The sequence below is a fragment of the Antennarius striatus genome, chromosome 1 (genome assembly GCF_040054535.1).
Source record: "Antennarius striatus isolate MH-2024 chromosome 1, ASM4005453v1, whole genome shotgun sequence".
Taxonomy (NCBI): Eukaryota; Metazoa; Chordata; class Actinopteri; order Lophiiformes; family Antennariidae; genus Antennarius; species Antennarius striatus.
This window is the reverse complement of record NC_090776.1, coordinates 16616429-16634524: the sequence shown is the minus strand read 5'-3', so window position 1 is coordinate 16634524 and position 18096 is coordinate 16616429. Positions and strand designations below refer to the sequence as shown.

General features: G+C 43.0%; 2 protein-coding genes across 2 annotated transcripts; one reads left to right on the top strand and one right to left on the bottom strand.

Moving 5' to 3' along the window:
* Nucleotides 1-609: 609 nt before the first annotated feature.
* On the bottom strand, nt 610-3313 carry c1h16orf46 (chromosome 1 C16orf46 homolog). The gene is made up of 2 exons (XM_068340326.1): nt 2100-3313; nt 610-1785 (listed from the first exon to the last, which is right to left on the bottom strand). Exons 1-2 carry the CDS (start codon nt 2286-2288, stop codon nt 1030-1032), a joined length of 945 nt encoding a protein of 314 aa, XP_068196427.1. The 5' UTR covers nt 2289-3313; the 3' UTR covers nt 610-1029.
* Nucleotides 2716-7413, top strand: LOC137592841 (protein phosphatase 1 regulatory subunit 3E). The gene is made up of 3 exons (XM_068311335.1): nt 2716-2736; nt 2906-2993; nt 3152-7413. Exons 1-3 carry the CDS (start codon nt 2716-2718, stop codon nt 4207-4209), a joined length of 1167 nt encoding a protein of 388 aa, XP_068167436.1. The 3' UTR covers nt 4210-7413.
* Nucleotides 7414-18096: the final 10683 nt, after the last annotated feature.

The window sequence follows — 18096 nt, the reverse complement described above, 5'->3', positions numbered from 1 at the left end:
TAGCTGCCTGTAGAAACCCATGAATGAACAGGTAGAACATGACCAATTTTTGCACCACACCCAGACAGTTGACCAATCATTTCCCCTCTTTAAAGGGATTTTTACATTGGCATTAAATTTCAGCTTTTGTTGCACTGATATTTGGACTATGAGTTTGGGATTTCTTGATTTTATTCTGATGCCAGACCGGTCCATTGGTTTCATGGCACAAGAAAAAGCGGAGTTTAACTGTGTGTAGAAGCATCAACAGTATCGTCGTGTGTCCGTTCCAGTGCTTTATTTCTCTACAGGGGAGTGCATGCAGATGGTTTCCCAGCACAAAATATTTGATTCTTCAGCCTTTGACTTTAGGTCGCCTATATGTGTACAGTTAAATGCTGCCTTGATATTTGTTGAAGCTACATGACAATGTTCTTAATAAACTGCTCAAATGTGTTCACTGTCATTTATTGAGAATTACGTCATTGAAATTATATAAATGCTGGATGTAATAATTCTTTAAAAATCAGCTTTACGTAGCCACTTTGTTTTTAACACACATGCGTAAGAACATTTTGTGTATTCCTCTACCCCCTGCTAATAATTCGAGGGGATGTTTTTTTATTTCATATTTTTCAGGCAGTTCAACAATCAAAAAGCACATTGAAGAAAGGTAATGATCACAGCTCTTTAATGGTCTCTGGAGATGCTGTACATATGAGGACATTACATACCCTTACACCATCCAGGGTCCACCTACTGACTATAATAACAGTTGACAGCAGATGCAGCAGTTTGGCAATGGTTGATGTTTGAGGCAGGCTGTGTTCTAATGAGGTATGTCCAGCATTGGTGTAAAATCATAGGAGGAAAAAAGCATTTCAGCATGGATCAGTGAAATAAAGCTCAACTGAATTAACAATAACCCCCCCCTCCAAAATACAACTGGTAATTTGTTATTCTCCCTCTGAGCTACTGTGATGTTATTTTTACTGAGTTGAGCTTGTGAGTATAAAAGGATTCCATACATTCTCCTGACATGTTAAACATTTATTTCACAGCCCTCGTATAAAATGGTGGCACACACAGTCTTGCTGGGGTGCTTGATGCGTCGTGTCTGGAAGACATCTGCATTTGATGCTTGTACGTGGGAGAAACAGTTACAGCAGAGAAGACGTGTGGTTTATGCCAATATTTCCGGTGCTTGGAGGTCATGCCTGCAGAATAACAGGAGCTCTCCCGTTTAGCAACAGGCTCCATTTTCGGCCCTCTCGTCCTGCTCTTTTCCTTACAGGATTCTCCTTCTGGAGACCTCATGCTGATCTGGCCACTGAATCCCTGAGGATACGGACGCGGTGAATCGATTGGTGGTAGAAATGTGAAGGTTTTAATGGGAACTACCGTATTACTGAGCTTGTGGCTATTCTTCTGAAGCTTAATGGATCTGTTCTGCAGAGGAATCTCTCTGAACATCCCTTCCGCCTCTGCTGTTTCTCCCAGTGACAGATTTGCCATGGTTTTCTGCAGGGATGATTCAGAAGCCTCTTTCTGCAGAGCTGCCACAGTGGCGTTATTCCGTGATCCTGTGTGCCGGTCTAATGACGACGACCTCGTGGAGCTTTTATGGTGACCCACATGAGCCCCACAGTGGGGCTCCACAGTCCTGGACACACTATCTGCATTTGGGATCGCCGTCTGATCGGAGAAGGGAGTCGGGATGGCAGCGTCCTTATTCTTTGATTTCATGAAACTTCTCTCATTCAAAAGTGTGAAGCTTAGTGGACCAACTCTGGTCCAACCTTGGATCTGTTTTAGAAAATAAAATATAATTTAAAAAAAGTGAAAGCTTGGACATTTTTTGCATTGAAAAATTCAAATGTATGTCTACTATCATCTGTTGGTACGTATAGAAAAAAAAACATCAACAGGTGAAAAAGCAAAAATTGAAATGAAACATCTCCTCCACGTTTTTTTTTATTTTTTTTTACATTTTATGTGTCACTCCACTCTTTGAAGGAAAATTCTTATTTTCAACGACCTTAAAGGTAACAAGACTAAACTGACTACACTGGATAAACGCAGGATAAACCTTTGCAGACATAATATATCCATGTACTTACAGCATCTTCCCAGCCGGAGTTACTCCGATTCTCTTCTGGCTCCATTTCTTTAAAGTAGGCCTCCTCACTGATGTCAAGGAGGGCATCGACGTGTCTCCTGTCCGGTGTGTCCCACAGCTCCACGGCCGCTGGGATCCGCTCCTCCGATCCATTCCCAGCTGCTTGATCCACGTCGTGTAAAGTGGTCATTATCACCAGTTCACTCGCGTCGTGGTGTTATCTAGAAATCCAGATGCATAAATGTAATGTATAAGTAGCCTAAGGTTCCAAAATAAATCCTCTTCGGTTTACGAACACTTCCTAATTCGCGCGTAATTCACCAGCGTCCATTCCGTGCGTCTGTGTACCTCCATCCCCCTAAGACCTTTGTGGACAGATCTGCTGCCTGAGGTGGACTTTTCGCGTCAACGCAGTTTTGTCAAACACAAGAAGTGGAACGAAATGTAACGCCGTCGTCATAGCAACGCGAGGAGGTTTCGCCGGCGGCCGTGACGTAGGACCGGGAGGAGGGCTCCCCGGTCTGCTCCTGATGAATGATCAGGCTGCATTCATGTTATGTAATACATTTTACACAAACACACACACACACACACACACACACACACACTCCACGGTAATGCGCAATATTATGATCACAGTAGACTCGACTGGAGACCGTCTCGTCGTATAAACTGAGTTTACAATTTTGCGCCTTCATGTATTATCTGTGTTGATGATAATCATGTCACAGTGTGGGAAGAGGAAGCGCGCCGGCACTGAAGGAGGAAACCATTTTGGCACGTTGACACGTTCAGCTCTGCACGTAGGCGTCCAAGTGTGTTCCAATCCGGCTCGGACGGGATGAGAGGGCGCAGGAGGTTCACCTCAGTGAGCTGGAGACGGGCGACAACGCACGTACGACCCTTTTATGCGATGAGCAGGGAATACACCGAACCTCTCACTTGACATTTATTTTCAGAAGAAGAAAAAAAAAACTTGCACTTTGCTGGCGCAAGTCTGCAGGTTCCTTTATTGGCCCAGCGCTGAAGTGTCAGCTTCTGACGCAACCCAAGCGCCTATCCGCGAGGGGGACGGCCGAACACCTGACCGCTCCATCTTGTCTGCGCGCCGGTTCTCTTCCATCACGACCGCCTCGGCTCTGCAGTGCAGGATCTGCTGCGTTTTATGGAAGCAGACTCTTCGCCTACTGCCGTGGTCATGCTGCCCCCCAAAACCTGCCTGCCTGCCCCCCAAAACCTGCCTGCCGAGGAACTACAGCTGCATAGCGGGGCTGTTCGGTAGCCTGGCGGCGGCGAACCCGAGGCTTGAAGATGGGGAAGATTCCGACAGGATGAACGGCACCTGTGAGCCCATCGAGAGCCCCGTTGTTGACGTGAGACCGCGGGGAAGAGAGATCTTCCTCAAGCCGCCACAGAGTCCAAATCTGCGTCGGAGGTGCAAGTCGCTGCCCACACCCACAGATAGAGCAAAGTTAGAGATCTCCCGCAGCAGAAGTCCGACCAGCCAGAAGAAAGTCCGGTTCGCTGACTCTTTGGGCCTGGAACTCATTTCAGTCAAGCATTTCGATGACACTGACATGCCGGAGGTGCCGGAGCGCATCTTGGCAAAACTACCCAAAGGACCCCTCCACCTTAATCATTCGGACACTAAATTCCCGCGACCCCCATCGCAGTCTCTTTTCGTGGAGTTGCAGTTCACCAACCCGGGTACTCTACCCGGATTCGAGCAGAAAGTGCGAGAGGTGAGAGTTCTCCTGGAGAGCGTGGAGGCAGACGAGTTCAGCCTGTCGGGCATCGTGCGGGTTCTGAATATGGCTTTTGAGAAAAGTGTGTCTTTGCGCTATTCTCTGAACAACTGGATAACATTCATGGACAGTTTGGCCACGTACGTCCCGTGTTCCAGCGACGGCGTGACCGACAAGTTCCGCTTCAAGATCGTCATGCCCGCCTACCTGGACAGCGGGGGCACTCTCCAGTTCGCGATTAAATACTGTGTGAGCGGCAAAGAGTTCTGGGACAATAATAACGGGAACAACTACAAAGTCAGGCGTCACCGGCTCAAGATGTCCCCCCCGAGGGAATGGGAGAACGGATGGATTCACTTTATCTGAACTCAGCCATCCTATGCGGGTGGAACACGGCATGCGTAAAAAAAGTGACACCCCTTCCTTCTCCGAGTACCTTAAGTATGATTATAACGTGTTATAGAGATGATTTTCTTCCCTAATCGTGGGCAACACACACGTTGCGACACCGGAGACTCTTTCCCCACAACATGTAATAACAGATCGGTTGTTGTAGAATAGCCATGTGCGCCCATTCGATAGGTGACAAAGTGTGGGATGATGAGGCAACATCTGCCTTGATGTCAGGGCTGTGTGCAGACCGGTGCCCTTTGGGGGGGGGGGGGGGCATGTTCACATTATGTAATGGAGAAACACGTGCCACGGAAAACGTGCCGGGCAATGCCCACTTCAGGTCCTGTCTAGAGATGGGGGGGGGTTATTTTTGAGTATCAGGTTTGTTTTCCACGTGCGTAAAACACGTCATCCATTCTATGGAAGCACTTATGGATGCCAAAAAAAAATTAACCTACAGACATAGAAATGTGCATACTTCTGACATATGCAGCGGGCTAATTCATTCATAAATATTCTATATATAATTTCCCACTGTCATGCCGTTGAAAATGCCTTATTTTAAGCCGTGATGTAGGACCGTCATGTGTTGAATGTCGTGCTGTATTTTATTCGTTCGGTTTAAAACTGGGCCCACGGGAAGTGTGAAGTAGTCGGTGGCCTTTCAGTCGTGAATTTGACCATATTTGACACGTCGTTCACGCTGCATCAATGGAAGACAAAGATGATCATCTCATTTGAGAGAAACCAAAAATCTCTGGAAAACAAATACATGCATCATTTAATCAAATCGTGAAGGTTAAGAATTGGCTTCATTTGCTATAACTTCAGGTGAATTGTTGTGAGACTACAGTATTGGTTTCACCAAAGGACGGGAGATGGGGGCCAGGAAAGAACTCATTAAATTCTGGTGCAGATCGAGTTGAAAGGGAAACATCCAGAGATTTTTCCCTTCTTCCTTTGGATTGCTAGATATAGTGTTTTTCCACAGTCTCCTTAATCACATGGAACAGCTAATGAAACAGTTGCCACTGAACTAGGAGGGGTGAGGCAGAGCCGCGCAATTAATGGTGTGGGTTTGTTTGGCCTTAGCGAAGCTTTGTGCTCTTCAGGGTTCAGTCTAGTTTCTAATGCTCTCGATTGCACTGTGTAAACACTTTTTTTTTTAACAGGGCAGTATTATATGTTGTAAAGTAGATTTTACACAAGCATCTGCGTTAAATCAACTTCCTTTTTAACAATACCACTGTACAAGCATAACTCCTCACACTTCACTCGACCAAAGTGGTTCTAAGCACCTGACTGGTTCACATTACCATCCTCAGTCGGAGGCCTGTCACCTGTTTGCTGTATGACAAGCCTTGGTTGATGTTTCACAACCAATCTCTGTAGAAAACAATGCTTTATTCAAAGAGGTTTTTTTGAATATTTCCTGGGGAGTCATTTTGCAGTCCTTTGTTCAGACTTCTGTGGAGGGCTGCTTCACTTCATGTTTAGTTTCCTTGATATAAATATGTCTCATGTGCTCCTTTTGTGTGGTTTTAGGAGTTTTGAAAGTTGAGACTCCAGTTCCTCAAGTAGAGCAACAACTTTTAATTCCATTGCTCTGACTGTAATCTGAACATCACTCTGTCCTTTGTTTACTTCACGAAGGCCTCGGAGAGGAGCTCTCCATTTAGTGATGCCATTGGGTTGTGATGTCGATAAAGACTTTTCCTGTAACCACTTAGGTTTTTGGAGCAGCTCCATCGTGCATCCATCAGTGGTGCGTGTCTCTTAATCTGACACGGTTTATTTTGGAGCTCACATGCTGCTCCAGATGTTGATAGGATATTTGCTTTCACCACACTAAAGTTCACCAAGTACAGGGATAAATTTGATTAAAAAGAAAACATGGTGGATATAAAAGTTCTACTTCCTGTGTGCTGTGCTGTTAAATCGTGGGCACAGTCTTTACTTTGTCCATGTCTAACAATACCAGGAAGCATTTATTATCCCAACTGAGACTGAGGTGGGTCCAAAGAAATGCATCAATACCAACCAGTCACTGCCAACACACGTTGTGTTTTTCAGGCTTTAACAATGACACTCTTGTCACCATCACATGTGAATCATCTCACTCACCACTGTTGATATTGGTGCATCCCCAACTCATAATAATGAAGGGCTTCCGGTCGGATTGGATTTTCACCACAGTGTATACATAACATTTACATCAGAACTATCTTATATATAAATGTGTGCGTAAAGGTGTTAATGTTTCATATTGAATGTCTTCCTATAACTGTTATGTGTTGTGTCTGTCTAGAAGCATCTTAAAAGCAGAATTGAGAGATGTGAACGGTAAAAGTTTGTCGCCGAACGATCCTGTGAAGATGAATGAGCCCATAAGAAATGAATTCCTAAAGCACATATATTATTAAAAGTAACTACTGAACATTTTTTTGAGAATGTATAAAATTAGGGCCGCTTTGTAAATTGATACTACAGCTACTCTGATCACAGTTTGATTCAAATATCAGTGAGTATTCCTTGAAATGTGAGCAGTGTTTCTGAATCTGCACACACGGCCTTAAGAAAATATGACTTTAACCAGAAGCTAAGCTGGAAGAGTGCAGTTGTTTGTTTCTTAAGATGTGATTGCAAATGGATGAAAATGTGCAGACTCAACGTAATGATGTAGGGTAATGATACCTGTGTCGGATAGATAACGTGAAATGCACTTTGGGGTTTGGTAACTTGTCACGATCGACTTGTGATTGTAGCAGATTAAAGCAGGACTGATGCACTTTGAGTGAGAACAAGGAAAGGAGACGGGATGTCAGCTCCGATATTTGAAGGCTTCTCCTGTGAATAGCTACTAACCAAGATGTTTTCAATTCTTGTGCTATTTTACTTCACTTTTCTCTCACTGTGGAAAGCCTAATGCACTTCTGTCTTATTTAAGACCATTGTATAACACTGACTTTATTTCAGTGAGTTGTTTGCTTTTGTGTTTCCTATGCAACTTTTTTTTTGTGTTGTATCCTCTGCGGTCATCTGACTGTATTAATCACTGTATGTCGTTTGATTCAACCATCATGTTTGCATGCAGAGCTCTGACTTACCTTTATTATTATGTTTGGTTTTAATGTAACTTATATTTTTGTTTAAACAACGGTTAATAAAGACATTTTGTGATGGTAACTAAATATTTTGCATTTATTTTCAAACTACAACCAAGCAATGACTGTATGACTTTAATACTTTATTTTCTATGTGATCTACCAAAGTGTCAGACCATTAGTTTCAGATGAACATCTCATTTCCAAAGGGCTGCAAGTGGTCCCCATTCATTAAAGCATTGGAGTGCAGCAGGTTGCGGCCGTCTCCATCGTAGACATGTCTTAAATCATGCTCTTGAATTGATTACAGTGCGACACCACTCCTCCTCCATGAAAGAGAGACGCTGTAGCTGGAAGCGATGCAGCAGACACAATTAGAATGTAGCAGGGTATAAAAAGATAAATCTACAGTCTACTTGACTTTTTTACCCACTTTTGAATATATTCAAAGTGACAAAATCTGTGAAGTTAATATAGCTGTTCTCGTCAGTTGCCATAACAGCCAAGAATGTGAGTATGGAATCTTACACATTATAAGATGTGATCATAATAAAATATCACCAAAGTATTTTTTGATAAAGTAATTTAGTTAACACAGTGGATCTACAAGGTCATTACATCTAATTGCAATAACAAGGTTTCTCCACACATTACATTAGCAATAATAAATAAATCAGCTGTATCACATTACAAAAAGACAGCAAACAGAGTTCATCAACAAAGCCTCTAAGCATTCATAGCAATAAAGGTACCGATTATGGCACTAACAGTGCACAGTAAGAAGGCTTCAGTCCAGCTATGGATTTTGTCTGTGAGATGATATTATTGCTTTAGCTGTGGGGCATGACGTTACTAATCCCTGTGTAAACCTTAGGAAGTGATGACAGAGTAGAGTGACATTAAATTTTAATTACTTTTGGTTTTACAGTATTCAAGGCACCCTGACAGTTTGGAGCTGCTCATCTTTTGGCATTTCAACCACCGGTCACAATAAATCCAGAGCCAGTTAGTAAAAACCTACTGTTTGTTTCACGTTTTATTCTCTTAAGTTAGAAGGACAAAGAAGCTTGCTTGAAGTGGAAAATGACATTAAATTCCTGAACTGAGATAAAAGGATCATCCAAGGTGAGTAAGTGGCGAAGCAGTAAATTAGAACATCCACAGTTCAATTTGACTGGAGCATTTGTCTTTTGTGGATTCATTTATACTTAATCATTGACAAATCAAGAAAAATCACAATTACAACAAAATTAAGTCTTTGCATAACTATGCAATCAGTCGTGTAGAATGTATGCTCTTCTATGTGATTACAAAACAGTGAGAAGCAAGAAGCATTATCATGCTGTGTAACAGCAGCTGCTTATATAACTGTGATCCTATGATTGCTCTGTCCCGTGGGCATCAGGCATTATGAGACTGAATCTATTGTCTTTCCACCTCCTAACTTCTCCCATCTCAGCAAAGTGTGCCTATCGACTTTAATAATGTGGCAAAAGCCCACAAAAGGGTTTCAGTTTAAATCATTCATGTGGGACAGTCAGATAAACACTGTACCACGGCGTTAATCATGATTCAGCAGCAGCTACGGCAGTGTGGTGCACATCTATAACCTCCCAGGCTCACTCAGCGCTGGAACTGAACAGTTAATTAGCTACATAATACCTTACAATTTTTGAAAATTCCTGTTTTGAGCTGCCTTCTCACAGTTTCAAGAAGTTGTTTCTGAATTATTTTGACCACAGTTGTTTCACTTTCTTTCTCGCTTCTTGTAGCCATTAGCACAAAAAGCTGTTCCAGAGTCTGTGGGGGATATTCACGCTGCCACCCTGGCTCATTTAACCGACCTAACAGGTTTGAATAGCAGTAAAGGACCCACATTCTGCTTTTTGTAATTCATGACATTCAGCTGCCAGATGTCCAACTACACAGTATTTGAAATGTCTTGCCCCAAAGTGATCCGTGGTCCTTAATATCTTTCACTGAATATTGATAGAATCACATACGCCCCGAAAAGCTTGGTTATAATGGGGCATGGCTCTGAGGTCCCTATCTCCACACTCCTCCCCCCTCTGAGCCTCCTCTATCAATACCCCCGCACACACACACACACACACACACACACACACACGCATTCACGAGCATTTTGTTTTGATCCAGTGGCAGACGGGCCTCAGTCTGAAACTTTGACCACGCCCATATCCGGGTGGACAATCAAATATGACTCAAGATAGGTCAATTTAGTCTATCAATCACCCTGGAGATGACGCAAGGTTCCAGGATTTATGAATCCGATCGTTTTTGATTCTGTCCAGTCATGAATACAAAAGATTCCAAATATCTATTGATGCAGGAAGCATTTGTTTTTCAGATTCTAGGATTTGGTCGGGTTAGGAAGGACCACTATGTATATATAGAGACCTGAAAAAACATGTTTTTCACAATAGGGCCCCTATTTTAATAACACTAGAATGGCCACTACTCACTGTTCTAGTGGCATCATTCTCCCAAAAGCAAAAGTGGGCAACACCAAAGGAACATGTGAATGCTTTCCAGTGGATTCCATCCCTCTGAACCCATTGATGGTGACTGTAAAATTTTAACGATAGGGTAGAAAACTGGGTTAAAAATTGTCATGGTTTGTGTCACCTTGACTACATCTTGAGTCATGTGACCAGTAAAATATGCTCTTGTAACTTAAATTAAATATTAAATTTTTAACAAAATTAAATTTTCGATCAAACTTCTCCTCCTCCTTCTCTGTCTCTCTCTCTCTCTCTCTCTCTCTCTCTCTCTCTCTCTCTCTCTCTCTCTCTCTCTCTCTCTCTCTCTCTCTCTCTCTCTCTCTCTCTCTCTCTCTCTCTCTCTCTCTCTCTCTCTCTCTCTCTCTCTCTCTCTCTCTCTTAGCTTATTTTTGGGACAGAACTGATCGATACAATGGCTCATGCCCCAGTAAAATGCGTATATACACCAGAGGAAAAGGCCACCATACTGCCAGTTACATAGCATGGACAAACCAAGACATAATAATGCCAGAGACATAAGAACCCAATGTACAGGTCAAAAAACTGTTCATTGTGGGGGCGGCACAAGATCGGTTGTGCAATTCCCGCCGCTCCCGACCAGCCATCTTTGGAGTGTAAACTAACAGTGGGAGGTGTCAGCCCCCCCCCCCCGCCCCGGGAGCACTGCCAAGGCACCCTTGAGCAAGGCGCCATCCCTACTACATGCTGCCCATCTGGGGCGCACCACAAAGTCGCTGCCCATCACTCTGCTGCATGTCTAATATGTATGGTCCGAGGGTAAAAATAATTTCCCCAGGGGGAATTATCAAAGTGAGTTTCTTTCTTTCTTTATCCTCATGGTCCACAAACAAAGGTAGTTCTCAATATTTAATTCACGAACAACGGCATGCCGCCATATCCGACTACAGCAGTTCCCCTTTCTGCCCCAACCCCCGCCAAACAGCACTGCTGCATTCCGACATCTCCAACACTCATCTCCACCATCTTGTTGTTGTCTTGTCTCTGAGTATCTCATGTGTCAGGTTTCGTACCTTGAATAGTTTAAAGTTTATCATGGATGATAAAACACAGTCTAGTGAAGATAGTGGTAGTGGGGATGATCTCTCCAATAACAACTCTGCCTCTCACCAACGATAATCCTCCTTCTTCATCCTCTTCCTTTGCTCTTACGGTAGGTTTCATTATGGTGTTACTTTAGCGTACAGTGGATCATCAACGTCACCAACTGTTGTTTCTGGATTCACTTAAAAGCCTGATCGAGAGTTCCTTGCAGTGTTTTACTTATTCTTCTCCTCACGGATTAAAGTTAAAGGTGTAACATAAAATATAATGTAAGAACTATAGCTTCATATCTGGTTAGGTCAAACATGACTTTTATAATTTTATAACAGGCATAAATGCAGAAATACAGACAAAAGAAACAGTTCAAGGTGCAGCAGGAAGTGCCTGATGAGAATCATTTTTGGCTTTGGAACATTCAAGTAAAACCTGATCAGTAAGTTTAGTGAATCTATCCAAACATTCAGCTTCACTGCAACACTGCAGAGTGTAGTTAGATAGATATCGATTATATCTACACAAAGAGCCCAAGAGAACACACATTAGGTGTGTGTGTGTGTGTGTGTGTGTGTGTGAGTGTGTGTGTGTGTGTGTGTGTGTGTGTGTGTGTGTGTGTGTGTGTGTGTGTGTGTGTGTGTGTGTGTGTGTGTGTGTGTGTGTGGTTGTGTGTGGCTCAGTGGAAATTTCCAGTATCTTGAGAATGTTTGTTTAAGCCAAAGAAAGAGCACATTTCCTTGAGCACCATATTTAGACAACCTGAGGGAAGTTCAAGGAGCTTCTTGTAGCGTTAGACGGCTGCTACACACTACATACCACACGCTGGTCAAATGATATCAGAGCTTGATGCAAAAGTTCCAGCAGAACAAGAAAATTACTAAAGACTTTCTGCTGCAATTCAGTTAAGTTAACCTGATATGACAAGGTTTATTTTTTATTATGTGGTTTTTTTAGACTACAGAATATTAAAACAGATATTTTTACAAGAATTTTCCCTCCTAGTTTGTGAGGATATGAACCCATCTTTTGTTCCTCATCAACTCTTAATGATTATCTCAGTTTAAAAGGAACCAAAACGCAGTAGCTCAGTCCACTAGGTCTTGCGCTGTGGACCGGAAGGTAGGCGGTTCAAGTCTCGCGTGGTCCAGAAGCCTAGAGTGTGAACTGGCAGTAGAGACATGCTGGTTCACCTCCTGAGCACTGCTGAGTTGCCATTGAGAAAGGCACTGTCCCCTACAAGTAGCTCATAGCGCTCACCACAAAAGGAGCTGCCCACCTCGCTATCTCTCACTATTTACTTGCATGCCCTGCAGGCCACTTGTGTGTGTGTGTGTGTGCGCGTGTGTGCACGTGTGTGTGTGTGTTTCAGGGCCTGTACTAATATATGTATGTGTGTAAAAAAATAGACTGGAGTAATTTCCCCAAAGGGATAATAAACGTATGTTTCTTCTTCTTCTTCAAGAATATGATCACACTAAATTCTTCCGATAACACGTTTCACACAGTCAGAAATCAGTGTGAATATTCTCCTCACTGAGCAGCACAGCCTCTGAATGTCTTCTGGTTGGAACCCATTTCCTGAGTCCGGGTCGTTACTCATGGTCCAACAGGATGTAAGTTGAAAGTTGTTGTTCTTTTGAGCTGCATAACTATGACACAGAAATATTTTTGTGGGATGGTGAACAATCATTCCCAAGAGGTAGGGTTCAGGTGTGAGAAGTGTGTTCTCTACACACCAGTGATTCATTGTGATGGTTAGCTTCCTCTTCTTTTGATTTGCTATTGTTTCATAATGTTTAAAAGGTACAATTATAAATCACTACAAGAACACCACTGATGTGAGAAGGAAGAGCATAGGAGGTTTTAAATTCCTGTCACTGTAAAGAATAACCCTTGGAGGTGATCACTGTAGGTCAATGAGCTGCAACATTACAGTTGTGTGGTTTAATTCTGCTAAATAAAACAGCAAAAGGTTCAAATGTATAAAATATGTCACTTCAAAATATATTTTATAATACTGTGCTGGTGTTTAAACTGCAGAGGCCATCATAGCACACAAAGAGCAGGCTTCTGTTTGACAGATGTTCTCTCATATGTAGAAAATGGAAAATGTCTGACCTTGAAAAAGCGAAACTGATTTAAAAGTATCCTGAAAAGTAGCCGTCTGGTTATCGTGCATGAGATTGGAATCATCTGAGCTGTATGTGAGCAGGCGCCCCCACCATCAATTACTCATTAGTATGCTGCGGATCTCTTTGTAAACCTCCCAGACCCGCAAGACTTTATGTAATAAAACACTGATGTTATGTTTCATACGGCTCAACTGCACTGGGGAATATTACTCTGAATAAAACAACGGCATGCCACACATTTCCTTTTTCATTTTTAAAATATCCATCTCATTCTTTTCCTCATTGCTCACCATCCCTCCTTCGGTTCTCTTACCAAGCATTTGCTGATGCTCTCCAATAAATTACATGTGCATTCAGTTTATTGCTTTGCCTCTCATTCACTGTACATTCTCATCTTTCATCACTGTCCGCCCTCTCTTTCTCTGTGATCTCACTGTCCTTGTCAACTGTATCTGGTATTCTAATAACGAAATAAGCGTGCAGACGTCAGACTCATTTAATTTCTTGCATTGGCACCAGGAAGAACTCAGCCAGAGGCACCGTCATAAATCTGGTGATCTAGACTGTTTCCGTTCTTTCATCAGCTGTGCACCCTATCGGTCTGACCAAAGATGGATGAGAAAGCACATCCCTGGAAAACAGTTTAAAGGGCCAACTTATATATTAGTCTGCGTTAGAGTGCATACACACATAGACTAGAGGACCATGTGGGGAGATGAGATGATCAGCAGAAGATAACGCATCATCAGTCCCTATTTAACACGACCTGTCACTCTAAAAGAGGCCTGTCAGTCCCACCAGGATGAGTATCATCAGGAGAAGTTACACTTCAACCGCTGCAGGTGGTAAATGCACAGTAGCATTGTGTTTGAAATGCATGAAGCAAAAAGACTGGTGTCAACCAGAAGAATATTACCATTTGACTCAAACTCATTAATGACAATGCAATAAATTGCTGTGAAAACACAATATGTGCATACATGTTTTGTGAAAACATGTATTCAACATACAACTACATGAACATTTTATGATCTTGTGAGTTTAAGTTTGTCACTCTAAACTCAGAAAGCTCTTTATGGGCACTGATTTGTTCACGGGGGTATCACCACATTCAAACTGGGCAGAAATGTTCCCCAAACTGTCGCCACAAACCACACGATTACCTAAACAATAATTTATGCTAGCATTAAAATGTCACTCAGCTGTATGTAAGGGGTCCAAACCATGAAACACAACCACAGACCAAAGGTATGCAGACTGGGTATGTGAAAGTCGCGTTGGGATGTTGTATTTCAAGTGAGATGAGGGGCAGCATTACACTTAATCAATGGGATGATGTGAACCAGGAAGAAGATGCTTCTTCAATTTTAATAAGCAGGAAAATACATGATAGCCAAGAAGTGCGGCTGAGATGGTGCCTTGGATTGATGGATTTTAAAACGTCCGAGTTGTTTGCGCTGTGTGCTGATGGTCCAGTGTGACCTTGTTAAGGTGGTGGCAGTCGCACCTAATGCATTCTGGGACAGATAGAAATCCTATTGGAATTTATTGGTTGAACTGTTTGATTAGATTAACAATCTAGTTTGCTTGCAATTTAACCAAATAATGTGTTTGTATGTGTGAGTGTGTGTGCATGTGTGTGTGTGTGTGTGTGTCAGTGTGTGTGTGTGTGTGATATAACTTTGTTAGTGAACAGGGCTGACACAGAGTGAGATAAATACAGGAGAGTCTCTGGTGCTGTAAGGTCACCTCCAACATTAACATGAGCCCAGACGCCAGCCCGTCTGTCATTCTGTGTATCTCTGGGTGCACAGTAGGGTTTCATTGGCACTCCATCTCTCCCTCCTCACCTTTTTCATCCCTCCAGGGGTGTCACAGACACTTCGTCAAAGAAAATGACGTCATTGAGTCCCACCCCACCGCAATTTCCAAACAAACCCTTGTCTGGTGTTTCGGGAGCAGGGCCAGGCCTCGTGAGTGATTCAGCAGAAACGTGACTGCTGTCGGCCCGAATGTTTGTACGCTTGTTGGGGAACAGCTCTTCATGCAGATGGCTGCTGCACATTTTCGATCATGCGTAAAGGAGCTGTCATGCATGACAAAAAAATGTGAGTTTGTGTATTTATGCGCATCTGGGACCACTGTGTGTTTGTGTTGTGTTCCTGTGAGTCTTAATGCTACCTGAATCTTATCCCCCCCCGGCGGCTGCATCTCCATAAGTCCTGCAGGCTTGAGGTGCCGAGCACTCACAACAGGTCTCATAAAATAATTATGTCACTGCACTCTCATACACCTCTCTGTGTCTGGCTTCTACCCTGAGCACTCTCTCATGCCTCTTTGAACAGACAGCGGCAGATCACATGGACCAGATGTGTGACCGAATGTCTCCCCTTTGGCCAGTGGCCCTCGGCTCAGCTGCTGAAAGTCAGTCTATTCTCATGATCCATCTGTGTATTCTACAACAGGAGAGTGACTGGGTGTTCTTTGCAGGCTAACACTCCATGTTCTGAGGCTGTGTGAGCAGAGCGTGTGGATCTAGCTCTCGATTCCATTCATCAGTGACAGCATCATTTGCCTAGAGGTGTGATTTTTTTTTTTTTTTTTTTGGAAGGGGTGTGATTTCTTTAATGGCTCAGACGACTGAAGATACGTGACAGGAAATGGGGAGAGGAGTTGAGGAGGAGGAAGAGGTGCGTCATGCCGCCGTGGGTAGGAACCCATGACCACCGCATGAGATCTGAGGCTCCTCTGCGAGGGGGGCACGCTGTTCAACCAGTGAGCCAGCTGTGCCCCCTTTGGTGTGACAGCTGATGAACGTAACGTACTTGACATACCACAAAGGGCCGTGAGCGTGAATCGATCGTGATCACCTTAACCCTTTGTGGCATTTTTTTAGCCACAAAATGCTTTTTGTTGTCAGTTTTTTTTTTTCTTTAGATTTCTTTGCACAGAACGATTCCTTCTGTGTAAGAATAGAAAATCCTCAACTAGTGAACACTGTTCTATTTCATCTTTGGCAGACAAGTTTCTCACTGCCCCAGAGGAGATTCGAAACATTTTTTGCAGACATTTATCAATAGTCAAACCATTTTTCATGGCCCGATGGACCTACTTTACATATTCAATGTGACCAGCCAGTTTAAAGTTTTAACCATAAGATGTTCGCAAATCAACTTTGGCTTGGCATCACAGAAGATTTACATAAGATCTATTCATATATGAAAACGTTTTCATGAATAAAATAATAATAACTGTGAATAAACATCAATCTCACTGTTTTTTTAACGTGTTTACTTCATTAATTATTTATTTCATATTCTCTCATCATTGTCATTTCTGTAATGAATCCTGATGCAGCCTCATTAAGCACTGTTATAACGTCTCTGTGATTGTAATCATTTACAGTCTAATGTACTGTTTATACAGTATACAGTATGACCATGTGACATAAAGAAGTTTCTTCTTTCTCTTCATGTGTGGTAAAAAAAAAAAAACTGCATACACCCCGTGTAGAAGTGATTGCATGCGTGTTATGAACCAGACCGATGCTCCTCATACATGTGTGCACCGACTGTCTGCTTCAGCTGACTCCCTCCATGGGGTTCAGAATCTACTCTCTGCTGCCCTCTACTCTTCAAACAAGGTCAAACCATAATGTCTTCATTCAAAAGGATCATCCGGGCTCAGAATTCATTTGCACGAAAATGTCTATTTCGGGAGAGAATTTAAAATCTGCTCCCGTGTGAGTCCGGTAATAGCTTTGGATGATGGACAGTGTTACGCTTTTAATCCTACATTGCTGCTGTTATTAAAAATGAAGACAACACACACACACACACACACACACACACACACACACACACACACACACACACACACACACACACACACACACACACACACACACACACACACACACACACACACATCTAAATCCCTTTAAAAGCGTGTACATTCTTCTTCTTATTTTTTTCACATACTTTCACCATTGCCATTTCTGCAATGAATCCTGATGCAGCCTCATTAAGCACTGTTATAACAGAATAGATGCTCCACAGGTTACCAGCTTACACAAACCCGGAGTCTGAGGCACGCTGGCAGCAGTGCGTCTGGCCCGGTCTCTGGAGCCCCTTCATCAGAAACAGCATCGCTGCCTCCATCTGTCTGGAGGGCAGCGCTCTGTTTCTCCTCACCCTCAATTTGTTCTCCACTGTCTGCATATTTGTTTCACATTTGCCTTTGATATGATCGAATGCAGCCTTTTTTTGGATATGATTTTGAATAAGAATCTTTCATCCGTGTTGTTGGACAGTGCTTGACGGTCACAGCAAGAAGGTTCATGATTTGAACCGGTGCCTTTCTGGATTTTGATGTTCTCCTCATATCTGTGCGAGTTCTTCCCCAATTAAAGCCTCCTAAATCCCGACATACAACTTAACTTACAACATACAACACACAACCACAACTGGTCTGTGCTCCACGATGTTACCCAGGAGAGGCTCCAGTGGTCATAAGCAGACAACAGGGTGTCAACAGCGTGTGGTTAATTGTTAATCTCCTCCTTGCTCTCCCTCTCTCTCATTTCCTTTCGTAACAACTGTTGCCATGGTGACTTGCCACAGTATTGTGAGTGAGGCTCAATCGTACCAATCTCAGGTGAACACATGCAGTCGCACAGGAAGACCAACTACGTTGTTGTTTTTCAGTTTGTAGCAGCGGTTTGAACATCTCAGCTAATTCACCCTAGCAGCTGACAAACATAACCTCTTCTTCCTGCTAGAAAGAAGAGGTTGTGGCAGGAGATGAGTGAAGGTCTTGTGATTCTAGCAGGGTTAATGTCAGAGTGTGAGGAGATAGATAGGGCCTTATATTGTCCAGCACTCTGTGTTGTTACAGCTGGGCGACGTCAAGGGCAGTGGAGACAGGTCCACAGGGAAAACATTTTACCAACAAACAAAAGACAGATACAGATTCTTAGTGATTGTATACTTTTCTTTTGCGTCCAGATCGACCGCAACATTGAGAGAACTATTGATATTTGCCCCT

What these genes read in the sequence shown, in the direction of transcription:
- c1h16orf46 (XM_068340326.1), bottom strand. Translation starts at nt 2,288, where the DNA reads ATGACCACTTTACACGACGTGGATCAAGCAGCTGGGAATGGATCGGAG. An exon ending in ACTCCGGCTGGGAAGATGCT is followed by an intron (nt 1,786 to 2,099) that starts GTAAGTACATGG and finishes TTTCTAAAACAG; the next exon opens with ATCCAAGGTTGGACCAGAGT.
- LOC137592841 (XM_068311335.1), top strand. Translation starts at nt 2,716, where the DNA reads ATGCGCAATATTATGATCACA. An exon ending in TGCGCAATATTATGATCACA is followed by an intron (nt 2,737 to 2,905) that starts GTAGACTCGACT and finishes CTCTGCACGTAG; the next exon opens with GCGTCCAAGTGTGTTCCAAT. An exon ending in GGAGACGGGCGACAACGCAC is followed by an intron (nt 2,994 to 3,151) that starts GTACGACCCTTT and finishes ACGCAACCCAAG; the next exon opens with CGCCTATCCGCGAGGGGGAC.